Source organism: Atta colombica, unplaced genomic scaffold (assembly GCF_001594045.1).
Source record: "Atta colombica isolate Treedump-2 unplaced genomic scaffold, Acol1.0 scaffold11, whole genome shotgun sequence".
In the NCBI taxonomy this organism is placed as follows: Eukaryota; Metazoa; Arthropoda; class Insecta; order Hymenoptera; family Formicidae; genus Atta; species Atta colombica.
In genome coordinates, this window is record NW_017259195.1 from 1,415,503 (window position 1) to 1,434,204 (window position 18,702).

General features: G+C 28.8%; 1 protein-coding gene across 3 annotated transcripts; it reads right to left on the reverse strand.

The window, feature by feature from the left end:
* Window positions 1-1,078: 1,078 nt before the first annotated feature.
* Window positions 1,079-18,273, reverse strand: LOC108693804 (aquaporin-like). Of its 3 annotated transcripts, none has more exons than XM_018202952.1 (5): window positions 18,067-18,273; window positions 9,850-10,037; window positions 6,831-6,974; window positions 4,682-5,140; window positions 1,079-2,232 (listed from the first exon to the last, which is right to left on the reverse strand). In XM_018202952.1, exons 1-5 carry the CDS (start codon window positions 18,089-18,091, stop codon window positions 2,227-2,229), a joined length of 822 nt encoding a protein of 273 aa, XP_018058441.1. In that variant the 5' UTR covers window positions 18,092-18,273; the 3' UTR covers window positions 1,079-2,226. The 3 variants fall into 3 exon arrangements, with proteins under 3 accessions (XP_018058441.1, XP_018058440.1, XP_018058442.1); XM_018202951.1 differs by having other exon boundaries at window positions 1,079-2,235; XM_018202953.1 differs by lacking the exon at window positions 18,067-18,273 and adding an exon at window positions 10,438-10,477 and having other exon boundaries at window positions 1,079-2,235.
* Window positions 18,274-18,702: the final 429 nt, after the last annotated feature.

Sequence of the window (18,702 nt, forward strand, 5' to 3'; positions counted from 1 at the left end):
GACACTCGACTTTCAATCCTTTTCAATCAAAGTTGTTATTTTTATTTATGCGTTTTTATTTATTGCACTGCAAGCTTATAACTCCATTAAAATGCGCATACGAAGATTATTAGCATTCTTTTAATGCTATGTTTTTTAGCAATATTATTATGAGATATTATATGAAATAACATTGTGCATTTATATTAACTGAAAGACTTGTTCTGTTATAGATAAAACTAAAAAATTATAAAATAATAAAATAGAAAAAAAGCACTAATATTATTTTCAATAGAAACACGTAACACGTAGCAGCAGTTTCATTACAGTATCCAAAAATGTTATATTTTTTTACAAGCAATTATGAAATATTTGTATCACGGAAAATGTTATTTCCAACAAGTCCATCGAGCAAGTTAAAAAGTTAGCTTTTAACGTTTAATCAATATGTACATTTAAAAAAATTTAAATTTTAAAAATTAAATAACATTTTAATTCTTCCAATGGAATATTCTATTAAATTACTCTTTTTATAATTATATGAGGTTATTCGTCGGAAGACCTACAAGAAATAAGTGTAAGATGATATATGCACGGACGGACAAATAGTTAATGAGACTTTGTTGAATTTACTACATATATTTGTGCGTTTCTTGATAAACTATATAAATAGTGAATTATTGATTCACGGAAACTATCGTTTCATCGAAAGCTGCCATGTCGACAGAAAAGGATCCCCCCCCCCCCCCCCCGGTGAATGAAACGCTTTTCCCGCCATAGCAATAGCTCCGGGCGAATATATACGCGTAACTATAGAAATAACGAATATATGTATGGTGCAGTTATGTAACAAAAATAGGTTCGTAAAAAGTCATCGGTCGGCCGCACGGGAATCGACATTTCCGCTTCCGGCGCATCGGACGACTAACAAACGCGAGTACAAAATGGTCTGCTCTGCTTAATTGAGCGAATAACATGGAAACGATTCGTCAAGTGATATCGCATAAAGGTATTATAAAGTCTAAATGGATTACGTACAACTATGTGAAATCATTCGGGAGACGTGCAGAAAGAACAGAAATATAGCACAAGTTTGAAGTTTTATATATTACATAATTTTATTCATTGTATTCAAACTGCGTATAACAAAAGTTAAAATATTAACGCGCACGCGTGCATGACTAGGTACATTTTACAAATTTATTTTTTCGCTACACATTCTCTCAATTAAGTTGCAGGTGTGTAACTTATTTCTAGCGTACATACATAATGAATGGAAAAAAGCAAGTAAAATATATACACATGCAATAAACTCATTTAAATGATTTGGACATTTATAATAAATGAATGTACACTATATTACAGAGAGAAAGTGGCGAAATAACGATTCACTTGGAATTAATTTCATATTTTATATAATTACAATTAACGTTTTATCGCGATTACGAGGGCACTGTGTCAAGATTGCTTTCACGCATCACACAAGAATTTTACCGAGACAGTCTAAATCCCTGAATAAATAGGCAGACATCACGCTACACTTAATTAGACTCGATGAAATTGGAGATATATTAACCTAATTGGGTCACATTCAAGTTTTAATTCAATTTGAATGTTGATTCAAATGATGTTGATTTTCACTTACTATTGTTTTAAGCTGATGGCAGAGAACGAGATATAACTATCGTGGTCGTGAACAGGTCACGTCAGGTAAAACAAAGAAAAACGTATACGTATACGTATACGTAAGTCGTGAAAAGTTATTGTGTGGATGGAATTACGTTATGTTTTTCTTTGCCTTATTTTACGTTTCCACAATTACGATACGTTCTCGTTTTTTACTTTAATTCAATTAAGTTTACACCGGATTGTCGAGAGCAATGATTTATAATGATGTGCATTTCTACAGTTGACTGACAATGAGAAACGGCATGACTTGCGGTTGTACATGATGTACATATGTGATGACTGCTGCGTCAATTTACGTTGACGACTAACACGTACTATTCAGCTCTCAGTTGAATCGAGACGATTGTCTATCCTGTGTATTCCAGGTATTGTGAGTATATCCTGGTTGAGCCTCGGAAACTCCCTCGCGATCCTGGCCATCTGGACTCATCCATGTGTTCTAAATACTTATCTTACCCTATCTCCGCAAGTCCGGAAGATTTTTCTCGCATTGAGAAAGCATCGACCAAATTTTAGCTTCTTATTGTCCGTTAATTCGTGCCTGTCCTTGCCATCAAATTAGGACTGCTGAAATATAAACAGCAGAAGAATGTGTCGGTTAATGTTCGGGGCGTCATTTCAAATCGTGATTGCGATCAAGCCAAAAGCCGCAAATCGAATCGCGGAAATATTCAGCGCACGATATGGGAAAATGAGGATGTTTGAGGATCGCTAATAATCATTGACTGAATAACGGCTATTGACCGCTTGCCGTGCGGTTAATAAATAGCGGTATTTCGCAAATAATATTCTTACCGTTGCTTTAATTAAAACGAATGAAGAGAGCTCTTTTTGCTCACGACAGTTTATAATTAAAATTAAAAAATTTAAAATTTTCTGAACTACTTGCAACAAAATTGCATAAAAATAATTTTTCCAAGATTGGAAAGTTCTTTTTTATATATATAAGAACCAAAAAAGTCGTACACTTCTTACACGAAAAGAACAGTTTTACCAAAGTGTCTAAAAGTTTAACTAGATACAGATCTAGATATAGAAAATAATTTTGTTTGGGTCATCAAAATACTTAAATTAAGTAGGACACTTCAACTGGCTGTTATGGTAGAAGTTAAAACTTTTTGTAGCATTGTCATCAATGTTTAAGCGTTCTACGTAATTATTTTGATGATCCAACAAAATTATTTTCAGATCCGTATCTGCATCTAGGCAAATTTTTATTTCAGCAAAACCGTTCTTTCTATCTAGTAATAGATATAATTTTAGACGACGATGCAAAGTAATAAGACAGGTATTCATAGCCAGATCTTATATTCAAGATCGTCTAAAATACAGTCTTAAGAAATCACGAACCAATCAGAGGACTGTATTAGCATCTTAAGACATTACTTAAGACTCTTGAAATAAAAACGGACTATGAATACCGCCCTAAGAGATGTAGATTCACACTCGGATTTAAGGATCATTTTAATATTCTCGCACTATTATACGCTCTCAAAGTACTTTTACGAAACGATTTCATTTTTATTCAAAGGAGGGTTGTAAACGCAGATAAAATCGCAGTCCTCGATGAAACAAGAAGATATGTAAGAATAAAATACAATATCGTCAGAACGAACGGCTTCTTTCCTTATCCACTTTAGAGCTCGATGCATCGACGATCGGGTAAACCGACGACATTAAATCCAGCTCTCCGGTAACGTCTCGTAAAACCAGTTTTACTGAACTTCCCTGCCCACCTAGCGATTTATCATCGACCTTTATGGCCGGCCCTTACAAGATAATCCACGTCATGCGAAAAGTCTTGATGCATGGCGTTTACATGATAAAGCCACATGAGCCTCGTTTCTTTCGTATTTTAAGGGGTCATTTAAAGTAGCACGAAAATGATTGTTAATTTCGTCGAAACGTCGAAACGTCGTTAACAAGAATTATTGCTGAAACGAGATATAGTTCTGGTTACGCGTAAGATATTTTTACGCAGATACGCAGATATTTTTTATCTTACTTTAAGGACTTTAGAACATATTAAACAGGATTCCGCAATGATTAATTCATGTTACTTCAATTATATTCGAAGTGTATAATGACAAAAATTGTATTAATTGAAAATAATTAATTATAAATATTTTATATATGCACAAAAAACAACCATTTAATGAATTATATATATACTTCTCTGTAATATTTACACTGTTAAAAATTTAATGTATTTATAACTGAAAAGTACATTTGTGTACATGTACATGAAATGTAATGTATTTTTCATATACTTAATGTACACATTCGTTACATTTAAGTAACTACTGTAATTTAATTTTTAGTTAAATCATTCATTACTTTTAATTTCGTTCATAACCATGAGCTTTATTTACATGTAAAGGAAGCTCGTGGTCACATTTTTAACAGTGTATATAATAATAAATAATGCATATTTTAAGATTATATTTAAAAGTGTTTCTTTGATACTCATGTGCCAAAATTCCTATTTTTTATGTTAATCATATGTATCTAAATTTAAATATTGCACTTTTTGCTTATACTGTTAACTGCACAATTTGCAAATGTTTCATAGGCCTAAAAACGAAGAAAATCAAATGTCATAAAATAGATCCGATACTCATACTGTTATAAATTTCTTTTAACAATTGATATTCGCATTTCCCAGACATTTTCAACTATTATACATTGTAAAAATAAAATCCAACTGAATTAATGTATAACATAAATATAATAGCGCCAAGGATCGAATCAAAATTAGATGTTTTGAATAATTAATATTCTTGATTTATGAATTTTCAACTATTACACATTGTAAAAAATTATTTATAGCAATATTTTGTACAACTTTACATACATAATTTTAACTTTATATAATCTTATTCCCCGAATTTTAATCTTCAGAATAAAAAATCATTCATTTACGTTAACTTTAAGCAAAGATTAATTTAAAGTATCCTGGATTCACAAATACCAATTAAGGAAATTTCGATTAGGGTTAATTATTCCGTCTCACCTCTGTTTTGTGGGGATCCACGCTGTTAAGTGCGATAGCTTCAGGTACAGGTTCTTCTTCCTCGATTTTTTCAGGAACACCGAAGATAGATTTGTACATGTATGAGGAAATCAGAGCGCCGCCGATTGGTCCAAACCAATAGACCCACTGATGCCTCCACTGATTATTCCATAATGCTGGCGCGAACGACCTCGCGGGATTCAGGCTGCAACCGGTGTAAGGTCCAGTCGCGGTCGCTAGCACAATTACCGTAAAACCGAACCTAATCGGCACTGAGTCTGTATTTTTCTCGTTTCTTGGATCCCAAACAGAGCACACTACCATCATCAGAATGGCAGTCGCGATCCCTTCGACAATCAAGCCCTGAATCGTAGATAGATCAGCGTGTAAACTAGTCACGCAAAACATATCGGCTTGATCAACCTTACCAGCCGTCAGATTATCCTTCGGTGTCACTACCTAGAAAAAATATATTGTCGAAATAATGTTACAGATGATAGTTGCATTTTGCATTACAAATGAGATAAGTTAAGACAGTTTTTTCTTGAATAAAATTAAATTGTATAAATTAAACGATTAATTTTTTTCGTTTATCTTGTATATTATATATGTGATAATAATGAATTTTATTATGGATAAAGTGAAACAAAATAAGATTTCATTACATATAATAAATAAAATAAATGTTGACCTAATGCTTAGCATTTACTTTTATTCACTATTTAATATATTACGTAATATTTATTATATTACGAATGTATAAGGAAAATAATATATTATTTTATCATGTATAAAAAATTAATTAACAATTTATTAAAAACGCTTGTTATTTATAAATACAAACATTTTAATGAAAATTTAAAATATATTTGTTTTTATTTTATTTTGTATGTTTTACAAAATAGTATTATAAAATACGGTTGGCTGCTATATAAAAATAGACTTCGAAGCATAAAATGTATATGAAGTTTTTATTTGAAACCAATATTTATTTACTTTATCTTGAAACGTTTTTACGTTTGTCTCCTAACAGAATTGAATGATTTATATTCTGCCTCATTATTTCTGAATAGATTCATGTTGTCCCCAATCACTCAACTGTAAGGAATACATTTTTCAATAATAGAAGAAAGAGGTAATTGTATTGCTCATTTTGCTTGCTTTATCAGGACGGCCGTGTTAATATTCTACGAGAAACAAATATCGCAACAGTAAGGCTTTTCTCCGATTACATGAGAGCATTAATTATTAACTGACCGGCACGTGTACTGATTAAACAAAGGTCTTGATCCATGTTTCATTAAGCATTGATATACAGTAATCATTAATAATTAATATCCCTATTTTATTTTTATCTCATTATGTAACCTCATAAACGTCACCAACATATTTGCCTCGTTCAATCATCTCCTTTTCATTGAAATACAATATAACCGAGCAAAATGCAAATCGAACGTTTTAAAAAATCCACATTCTATGTATGTCATTCTGTCAACATTTAACTTAACATATGACTGCGGGTATTTTGAAGATTATCAATACGACCAAAAAATATTTCTATATCAATTTCTATATTAAACACAACAACTTCGCCTAGTTGTGTCACAACAAATTTAATCATTACACATTTATTGTATTACATATTTATTACATATTTATTGTATTATTTTTATTTGTAAGTAAACATATATATAATTAAAAGGAAATTTAAGATTTAGAAATTCGCGCGCGAGAGAAATTGTATATTTTAAATAATTTATTTATCTGAAAAAATGGAAATTAATACTCCGTGAATGATTTTATTTCGTGCGCATCATAAATTTTATTATAAACATGACTATAAAATTTTATAAAGAGTAAAGAAATGTACCCATTATCCTGAATTACATCTATAATTACATCTATAATTTACGAGTTTTAACACATAAAATTCTCTTGCTTTTTTATAAAGAAAAAATAAGTTTAAAGTTACGGCATAATTTATACATTTTTCTTTACGTAAATTGCTAATCTCTAAATTCAATTTTGCTAAATCATGATTTAGTTCAATTGTAATGTTTGCGACAATTATTACTATATCTTTTTATATTTGCACGTAATTAGTCGTAATTAATTCAATGAAAGAATAATTAGATTTGCTTTTACCGACCTTCAACATACCGTAACCCAGAATGGCACCTATCATTTGTGACACAAAGTAAACTAAAGCTTCAGAAATTGTTTTTTTCCCAAGAATGACAGCTCCCACAGTGACAGCTGGATTAATGTGAGCTTGACTGAGATGACCAATGCACTGAATCAGAGAGAAAACACAGAATCAGAGAAAATTTTTAATTGTTGCTGCGTCGACTCTAATATTATGCTTTAAGGTATGCCCAAAATATTCGAATTGTGATCCAAATATAAAATTATGAAGAATAAAAATTAATAAAATACTATATATATTAGAAAAATTCGCACATTCCACTCGCAGCATGATTCGCAGAACTTTATAAAACTAGCAGGATCAAATCGGCAGAATGAAATCGAACCTATCGGAATTTTTAGTATTGTCATTTTATATTAAAGAAATTAATGATAATTTTGTATCATGTGTATATTTCAAAAAAAATTGTGACGATGCTAGTTTAATATTAAGCTGACAGGATCAATTCAAAATAAAAGAAAAATAATATCAGAAATCAATAGGATTGAATTTATATTATTTTCTACCAAAAACAATTCTATATTATGTGTCATTTCCAAGAAGAAAACAATGACGCTGCTGATTTAATATTTAAGCTGGCAGGACCATAAAAAAACACAAGGAAAAAAATCAATACAACTGAATTTATACTAATTTGTACTATTAAAAGTAAGTTAATATTTTACATATTTTCTTTTTTTAAATAATTTTATTAGTAGGTATATACTCACAATCTGTGAAGCATTCCACTAATCAAATCGAGTATCTTCGAAACATCATTTTATTTTATTTTTTTAAATATGCTAACGTATTCTACAAATAAAAACATGAGACATGTGTTTTGCAACAAAAATTTGAATTCACGCTTATAAGTTCCAGAAATTCATAAAAAATATCGGTTATGGGAACATTCAAATTATTATATCATCGAATATTAGTCGTACAAAAAATAGAAGAGCTTTTAAAAATCTTAAATGTTCTATGGATGAATTATTTTTAATTTATTATTTTCATATAAATATAATAAATCATTTTCCATTTGTTCACAATTTTTATCAATTTTTCATTATCAATTTACCAATTAAAAAATTTCATAAAATATTATTGTATTCCCGTTTCAATTATGAAGTAGCCTATAAATTTCAAAAGATATTTCATAGATTGTAAGTATATTAATAAAGTCATTTTAAGGAGAAAATATGTAAAATATTAACTTACTTTAAATTGTATAAATTAATACAAATTCAGTTGCGTTAATTTTATTCTTGTGTTTATGGTTCTGCCAGTTTAAATATTAAATTAGCACCAGTGTTTTCTTGGAAATGACACATAATATAAAATTGTTTGGTAGTACAAAATAGTACAAATTCAATCCTATTAATTTCTGATATTATTTTTCTTTTTTTGTTTTATTTTAAATTGATTCTGCCAGCTTAATATTAAGCTAAACAACACCACGATTTTTTTCAAAATGGCACACAGTACACAGTACAAAATTATTCATTATTAATAATACGATTTAGTAAAATGACTACTAAAAATTCCGATAGGTCCAATTTGATTCTGCTGATTTGGTCTTGCTAGCTTTATAGAGCTGATTCTCAGCACAAGCGACGTTTTGTTGTAATCTTGATTATGGAGACAAGTGAAAGGCGGCATATAAATGTCAGATTAGAGATTCTACAAGAGAATTTGTATCAAAAAATATAGATAAAAGGAGATAACAATGTAGAAAAAAACATGACATAACGATATTACTGAAATAATCATTTGTTATAGCTATCTGTTTCTTTCTTTGCTTCTTTCTTTCCGAAAATGTAAAAATTAAGCTATTTGAAGTATAGCGGATGGATAACAAATGAGGAACAAAAGGCTAATTCGCTTTGACTCTGAGTGTAAACGATTAAGCACATCTTTGGTTTATACATTGATGTTATATTTCGTAATACATAATAAATACGATAAAGAAATTAATTGTAGTTTTTGATAGAAATATAAGAGCGAGATAATTATTGTTAATTGTTAATTTAATTTCCGATGTTATAAAATATGAAAATATATGAAAATATATCATATGCCAATCATCATTTTCAGTTATTGTAGATAAACTATAGAAATAAATAAAGATTTCCTCTCGGGATATATGGATGCATCAAAATTATATCGTTTTGAATTAATTCGAGCCGCGAATGTTATTTAATCACGGAAAATTATACTAGATAATGTTTGCACGTAATTGTCATTGCTGTTATTAGTTTATTCAATATTAAGCTTTACTATAATCTTCTCTTTTTAAATGAAGAATTATAATAATATAGGCATTATGACGAAATAGATGTGCAATCTTATTACAGTGACGTAATGATATGAATTTAATAAATATGATACAATGATATAATTTAATAAATATTAATATCTGAATGTAATTATAATTATATTATAGTCATAATACAATATACTCCAAGTATTTATCATTATAATATGGTTCAGTATAATATAATGTTTATTTGTGCTATAAATATGATGCTATTATAATAAAGTATTGAGAGAGAGAGAGAGAGAGAGAGAGAGAGAGAGAGAATTCTTAAAAGAAATATTGTAATTGAAACGCGGATACATGTACACGTATAATAGTACGCTGAGAAAAAAATATAGTTAATTTTAATAAATATTTAGTTCAATACTGCCAACTAAACATTTACTTACAGTAAATATTTGTTCAATAAAAAAAATGATTGTTAATTAACATTTCTTGTATCAAATAAATATATCTTTATATTTAATATTTAGTTGGCAGTATTTAAATATTTATTTAAATTGACTATATTTTTTTTTTTTAGTGTATAGAAAAGAAAGATTATAAAGAACATACATAATATTGAGTCGTCATATTTTTTATCAAATTTAAAATGCAAAAATAAAGAAGTAATGGAAATAATCGTCGTAATAAATAGAAAATAATCGTCAAAGATTACCTACTGACCTGAATTACAATCATAACTGTTAAACCAAATGTCACCGTTATCTGTAAATGAAAAGGCACGACACCGAGACCAGCAATACAACCCATACATCCCAAGAACACTAGCATAGCTGTACCGATCAGCTCCGCCAATCCGACGATGAGAGCATTCTTCATAGTACCTTCTCCTTGCATCCATTTTTTCAATCCTAAAACATTTCTTTAATTAAAAAAAAAAGAACTGTATAACATACCTTTTCTTTAATTACAAAATTAAATATATAGTAATTGAAATGACGAATTTCACTCAAAGAATTAAATAATATCTAATATAATTTTGATTTTCACCGTTTATTGTATAGCACTGATCTCAAGATTTATCCTTTTCGTATTTTACATTTTATAAAATCCCTTTTTAAGAAACAATGCAGCGTTACATATGGTTACATCTGTACTTCCCAAATTGTCATCATTTACAGAAAAGAGGAGAGAGAAGAGATCGTCTTTTACAACAAATCTTAATTATCTTGATAGCTGTCATCACTTGATGACTTAGAGCATGATCGCGTGATAAAATCAAACATTGCTTAATGTAATTACATCACTTACGACGATTCCGCATTTTCGACACACACCGTGTTGAACAAACATGGACAACTCGCAACTACTTACTGACGGAATAACTTTCACGCTAGGTACCGGTTTGATATCGCCACTCGAACAAGGTCGACGTACGCGATATCGATGTACATCGATACTTTGCAAGTCGATTGTTAGTTGGAGGAAAAAACAGAGCTCATTTTATATTAATGTAAACGTTGTTTTCTACGCGAAAGTGAGAAATATAAATAAATCTTTGATTATATGTCGAGTGTTACACGTTATTAAATTTGCTTCAAATAACGCTTCTTTTTCATAAAACCTGTACAATTAAAGAAATGTTTTAAGAAATATATATATCGTCGATATACGTTAGACTTCCCACAAATTTTAAAATTGCTTGTATAATTAATACGATCTATCTTGAATATGAAGTGGTATATAAAGTGAAATTTAAAAATTTATGGAATCTTTTATCTTTTGCGCTCAACTTTCTTCAATTTTTCTGTTAATCCATTAAATCCTAAGAGACTACTACGCATTTTTCTGTTTTTAAATCCTTGTATAATTTAAATCCTAATCAAACTTATTTATTGGCCTTTTAATTCTTATTGTCAAAAATTTTAGATGACTATTGGCGTTTAGAGAAAAGTCGCTCTTTCCGAAAAATTTAGTTAATAGAATGAAATGTCTAAAAAAAAAATAAAATGTTAAAAATAGAGATCTACTAGGACTTAATGGATTAATAGTATATTTATTTCAACTTTGAAACACGTGTATATAAAATTGATTTTTCTAAACTTTCAAATGATTGTATCTAGGAAAATTTTTACCAGATAATAGTATATAAAAAATGAGATCCCACAATATGTAATCCCTTTTTCTCTCTCATTTTTCAAAGTAAAGAAACGTGCTTTTTTATCACATGGCACATACGTACCGCTATAAAAAATTGCAAGTGCGCTTGCGTAATTTATGTCGAGGCATTGTTATAAATTTTGCGACAATGATATATTGTACTTAACATTGCCATATACAACTATACATATATGTATATATCAGACGCAATTAGATACGTGTAACGTCTTGGTCTTTCAATATTGATCTTCTCTTCGTATTCTCTCTCGTGTTTCTCAATCTGATAAGAGGAATGTAAATTATCGTAAATTTACGAATTCTGCCAATCAATTAACGTTAACAATAATCGTCGAGCGAACATTAGTATCTGAACGCAAGTATTTTCCGGCGTTAATTATTCTAATTGAATAATTAAGCGCATAATTACTGGATCAACGAAATGAATAATTTAAAGTTTTTCAAAGGAATAAATAGAATACTTTAATTAGCTAATTTTATCCTAATAATATAGTTTAATTTATCGGTTATTATTTTTATACAAGTAACTATTTATTTATCAAAATTTTCGACAAATATTCTAAAATATTTTGAGCTACAATAATGACCTTGAAATTTGTTTAATATAATTTTTCAAAGTGTAATTGTCAATTAGATATGTATACAATCGTATTTTTTTGCTGTTTCGAAAAAATATCATAATTTTTTAATTATTTGAAAAATATGATAATGATTTTTTAATTATTTCGAAAAACAATGATTCTTGAATTATATAATTACTATGAAAAATTCTAATAACTTATATTATTAGAACAAATTTTCTGATCGAAGTATTTTTACGCACAAATGTAGCATATATCTAATCGACAGCGATGTCTATTAATGTCATATAAATAACGAAAACTTCATAAATGACAAATATATTAATGGATAGAATTGTCAAACACTTAATGGAACGAACAACCAATACGAATAAAATAGAAATTTATATTGATGTTAATCGAAATGGGAAAGGTATTGTAATTCATGAATAAATCTGTTGTATTAATATAATAGATACAATCGAGATGTATAGAGTAAAAATTAAAATTTAATGAAATAGTGTCAAAGTGACACTTAAATATCATTTTTAAATGCTCGTCGAAAAATTTAGTTATGTAATGACCGACATATCACATTAAGAATGGAATTTTTCAAATATCAGAAACTATATATTATTTACTTGTGATTTATAAAATCATTTATATCAATCAAAGCTGAATCTTTTATGATTTATCCTTTTGAAAGGTAGGATTCGCAGAAGTGTAAAGTATTAACAACAGTAAATAACCTTTTGTTTAAAGTATAAGCAGCTACATCAATTTTATTTGCTGTTAAAAAAAGAAATATAAAAATCGTTTACGATCAGAGTATTTTTTCATAAATTTTTAAATCTTTTCTATAAAGACAAAAGAAAAATATTTTCATATAAAACTCTTGTAAAATGTTTTATCCAATAATTTTTATAGCTTCAAAATATTGTCTAATTTTGATGTTTTAAAAAATGTTTAAAAAATGTTAATTTACACTTATTATATTTAAATAATTCTCGCATTATATATATTCTCGCATTTAATTTGCATGGTATATTATGCAAGATTATGCTTTCTTGCATATAACATTACAAAAAAATGATTATAATTTTACTCAATATTATTGGTCACGTATAGGTCAATGATAAAATATTTGAGTTATATTCCCGATATTGTGCAAGACAGGAAAGATTTAGCAGTTGACAACTCCACTTTCAGAACCTGTCGATAACACTTATCCGGTGATAGTGAACAGATATCGTGTGATAAGGACAGACAAATATATTTTTACGAGAAATGACAACTTTATACATTTAAAATTGGGCATTATTGTTATTCATATTTCCGCTCCAAGTATTCTTCGCTCGCGTATGACAGAATGCATACATATAGATGATATGTATAGCTAGGTGCAATCTAATATGTGTATGATGCAGATCTGTTCGACGATTAATTGTTTCGATTCATGCACGCCCAATAATCTTCGGCCATTATATATTTCCACGAAGTTCTCTCCTTCGGCGTAGATTATTCGATTGTTTGAGTTCCCATGCTTCAAGCAGAAACGTAATTACATTTCCATCCAACTATGTTTAATTTATCACCGATGAATTTGATACGCGAGTTTTTGCAAAACACTGTAAAAAGTATCAAAGAAATATATTTAGAGATTTATAGCTCTATAAATTCTTATTTACATTTTAAAAAATTCTTATTTACATTTTAAAAAATTAACAAATGCTAATAATTATTATTTGCGAACGCTTAGTAATCATTAGATTAAATAATGGGTACTTTACTCAAAACAATTCTCTTTTACGTTTAGGTAACAGAGTCTGCAATTAAGTATACATCTGATACATATACTTAATTGCAGACATAATGTTAATTGAAGTGAATTATTACGATTATGCGATAATTTTCATCCGCTACGTATACATCAATCAATCAAATCCCAGGTTGATCATTAGCATTTACGTCGTGAAACTTGTCCAAAGAAGACGGATGCATCGACGAGACGCGCAAGAAGAAGCCGCCAACTTCTTCGGTCGCGAGACATTGTTGTGCCTCTAATCGCCACTCAACGAGCAACCGTTCACGCTAACGAAGCTTTAATCTACGAGCTACATACAATCGGCTAATTTTGCGGGAACGCCGCCAAGAGATTACGTGGCAATTAGCCAGTATAATCTATTAGATCGATGAATACGCGAGCATAAAGTCGAACGTTAGCTGATGCAAATTGACTAATGATCCATATCGTATATGCGTATATACGATAAATTGACAATTTTTTTGTTTGCTTCAAGGCCGCGAAGATCACAGTTTTTATTTTTATTAAGTTCCATTGACAGAAGAATCGATCTTATCATCTGACGTTCAAATACAAAAATGTTCTTTGATACGGGGTCTACAATGAAAGTCATAGCGATCATAGGGTTCTAAGTAGAAAATTGACTAATCATTGTTAATTATTCTTCTCATATTCGACGATAATTATAGTTAATTTTCTATAACTTAAGATCTTACTACGACCCGCGTAGAGATAGATCCCGCGTGATTACTCATTGTCAGATACCTATTTGCGATATCTTCTTTTCAAAAATTATATAATTCGATATATCATTCTGTTATAATAATAATCATTGTATTTTCACTTGATGATGTTTATTATGTTATTTTCTCATTGTTAGTAGCAGCATTCGAAAAGAAGAATTAAATGCAATCTTTTTTATATTAAGAATTATAAGTTTTATTGAATTTAATTCATAAATATATGAAGCATTTTAAATCGGCATTTCGTAGATTTTTTTATAATTATTTATTTATCTAAATTTGTTTAATCTAATTAGCATGTTTTATCGCTTTTCAGCATTCGACAATAAAATATTTGTACGTGACATTCTCAAAAAGTAAATTTTGCAAGAATTGACGTCGTCGCTTAACAACAATACAACTTTAAGCTTAAGTAAGTTTTAAATTAGTTACAATTAGTTACAAAATTGCGTTATGACGCAATGGTATATATATTTGTGAAATTTATGCAGAAGATAAGACATATCTATAATGCAGAAGTTATCTTTTAACCTCCGGTGATAAACAAGTTTTTTCAACAGACTTGTATAACTAGACTGCTCACTTTGATTATACATATATTTTGTATATAATAGAAAAAGACAAAAGTGACTAAAAAATCCTACTCTAATATCCAACTATGTACGCACATGTATGCGTATATGTGTGAATAAGAAGTACAGAAATGACAATTCATCGGGCATCAATTATTTAATATCAAACATGACGGTGAAGTGATCAGTTTAGTAATAGAAGTATGTTATGTTTCCAATGGAATTAATATAATAGATTCCATTAAAAATAGAGGAATATTAAATTAATTTTATATTAGGTGTAGTAAAAAGAAATCCATTATTTTTCCATTCAATTTCATGCAAAAATAATGGATTTCTTTTACTACACCTAATATATCACAAAAAAAGAAATATTTACATATTTATTTCTTTTGTGGATTTATCTATTATCGCTTAATCTACTCTATATAGTTTTGTATATTGTTTTATTGCGACAGCTTATTAGCCTTTATTTCTACGACTGAAATAATTCATCAACAAATGATTTTTCTTGCTAATCAACTTGCAAAATTACAATATCCATGCAATTCTTGTTTTACTTGTATCAGTGTTGATAAAGTTACACAATGGCGTATCATTTAAATATCGCAGAAGGAATTTTTCCTTAACTATGTTTAATTAATGCATTTATGAATTGAATCATTTACTCATTATTAGCAGAATTCAGATAATCGCGAACTGTCCCGCATCGCGATGTATCGAATGGATTTATTTTCACACTAATATATGATAAAGACTAATAATACGAGTTATCCAATAGCGACGAGTTGAAAGTCTAATCTTATGCCAACCGTTGAATAAATACTCTTGTTAAATGATCTTTCGCCGTTGAAATACGTTCGGTAAATACAGAGTTTCTGTAAGTAGTAGTGTCCGAATGTCAACGAAATCTTTCCCTGTATGTCTATATCAGAATAAATCAGATAAAAAATTTGTTCATGCCAGGAAGCTTTATCATCATTCGATATGTGATTTGATAAGATTTTTTATTTTGTCTGCCCAATTTTTACGTTGCTTCACAAGTGCTATACTTTTAATAAAATTTTATATAAATCGCAATATAATTATATCATAATGATAAAATGAAATAAAATTTGCGATAATAAAAAAGAAATAAAGAATACATATTATCAATATATATACGTATATCGTGCACATTAAAAAATATATTAATTTTTCTATTTTGTTGAAAATTGAACTAGTCCGAAATACATTCATATATAAAGTGAATAATATCGTAGCAATTTTTTTATATTCAATATTCATTCAGTAATTAATAAAGCGAAGATTTCAAAGTTGCAACAAGAATCTCATCAATTATATTGATATCTAGGTAGTCATCAGTTAGTTTCAATCATACAAAAATTCTTATCGCTCATATCGATATATTTCTTATCGTATGGATTAAATAAACATCTTATTTATTTTATTTTTATTATAAATCAGTCACACGTGCAGGCGAAATATAAGAAATTATATTATATCTTGAGATTAATCAGAAAAAATGTATATATGTGATCAATCTGTTCATACAAGCTAATAAATAGTTCGTTGATAAAAATAGTATTCCAGTTCTCGCGAATAGATGAAATAGAAAGAATCTTTAAAGTTATGTACTGCGATTTTAAGAAAAAATGTTTGTAGACAGGAGTTTCAAAATTAATGCATATCCTTAGAGATCACAAAAAGTCTTTATAAATTTTTCTCGTTGAACGAGATTATAATATACGAGATTGTACTATATTAATAGATAAAATTAGAATTTAATGTTACGTAAAAGCAAAAGAAATGACCACGAATTTAAAAATAGTTTCTTAATATTATTATAGTCCGATGGTAATGCGTAGTAATTTAAATGCTATTTAAATTCAATTTTGCTTCTATGTTTACACACTTTTCGGTTTATTTAAGTCGAATCATCTATCGTGCTTCATTGTTAATATTCATATAATTACATGGAGGAGAGAATTCGTCGTAATGAGCCCTTGTTCTGCAGTATACTATTATCATTTATTATTATATTATCATGAATCGTATTACAACGAATTGTATCTAACATATTCGTGTATATGGTACGTGGATATCAATTAGATTAATAATATAATTGTTCGTATTCAACCTACACATGTAATTATTTAAATTATCGCTAAATTTATGAGTAGAAGCTTTTGAAATATTTATATCCAAAAAAGATTAAAAAAAAAACAATTCTATATTAATCTAATATTTCTTTTTGTAACATATTTAATCATGAAAAGTTGAAATAATTAAATTTTATCTTAACGTCTCTAAATTAAAAATTGGAAGTGAAGATGATATCTGTTTTGATATTTAGATTATAGTCGATATGAAATTACTTACTTGACAACTTTATTTTTGTTTCTATCAATAATTGCCACAAGATAAATAATGAATAATTATATTTTCTAAATTTTTTGAAGTGAAATCTCCTTCCAAAAGAGTTAAAATTCTGAGTTGAAATCACTATTTAAGAACTATTAAAGAATGAAAAATTTACTTTTGAATAAAAATAGTAGATTTTTACTTTTTTTGAATAAAAAATTTCACACTTTTGGAGTTCTCTAAAAAAAAAAGAGATTTCTTTTCTTTTTTTAAGTGAATCTCACTCTCAAAAAAAGCGAAAATCTGCCATTCTTATTCAAAAGTGGAAATTTATCATTCTTTTTCAATAATGGCAGCATTTTAACTTTCTTGGAGTGAGATTTCACTCCAAGAAATTTGAAGCGTACCGGAAATTTTCTTTTCATATTGTCATATTGTCTATATATAAATCTAGATATATTTTGAAATATGTTGAATTATGTTGCATAAAATACATTAATAGCTTCACTTACAAATTCCGTTTTATTGTACCGTTTTATTATACTCAATTTTGCATTATTTGTGTAATATTTAATCGCTTGTCGAATTTGTTTTCTATTATAATAAATAACAAAATTAATTATTCCTAATTATCATCGCGAAGCAAAAAGATTTTTAATGAGACTCTTACCTTTGAAAATTTCCAAGAAACAAAGACGATTTTAATGAGAATATCTTACCTGCGCGAAAATCGTTCGGCGGCATGACGGAGTGTCTTTGATCCAAGAATCACAACACTATAAACACAAACGTTCTGGAAGACGGAACTCCGATAGTCTCTGGCGACGGAGAGTAAAATAGAGACACCCGTGCACTTCGTCGGCCCTCTTGTGGACTAGGAATGATCGTAACTCCGTTCTGTCGCGGAGGACACGTATGGCCTCTCTTCTCGCGATGTAATGAAGTATACAAACTCCCTACTTCTGCCGCTATTCGTTATTCATTCGCACGTAAATCAGGCGGGAACATTAATTTCAGAAAAGTGATCTCTCGCGGAGAAAAATATTGATATTTATATCACGCATCAACTAAAATTTTTAATAATACTAGAATAAAACACAAACCGCACGCTACACGCGGATTCGATTATGTGTGTGTGCGTGCGTGTGTGTATGTGTGTGTGTGCATGCGTGCGTGCGTGCGTGCGTGTGTGTATGTGTGTGTGTGTGTGTGTGTGTGTGTGTATGGTGTGTGTGTGTGTGTGTATGTGTGTGTTGTGTGTGTGATACATGATAGATTTTATTAATATTAAGAATGAATGGATTAAAAATTTATATATTTTTATATTTATTATATTCTTTATTTAAAGTTTTTTA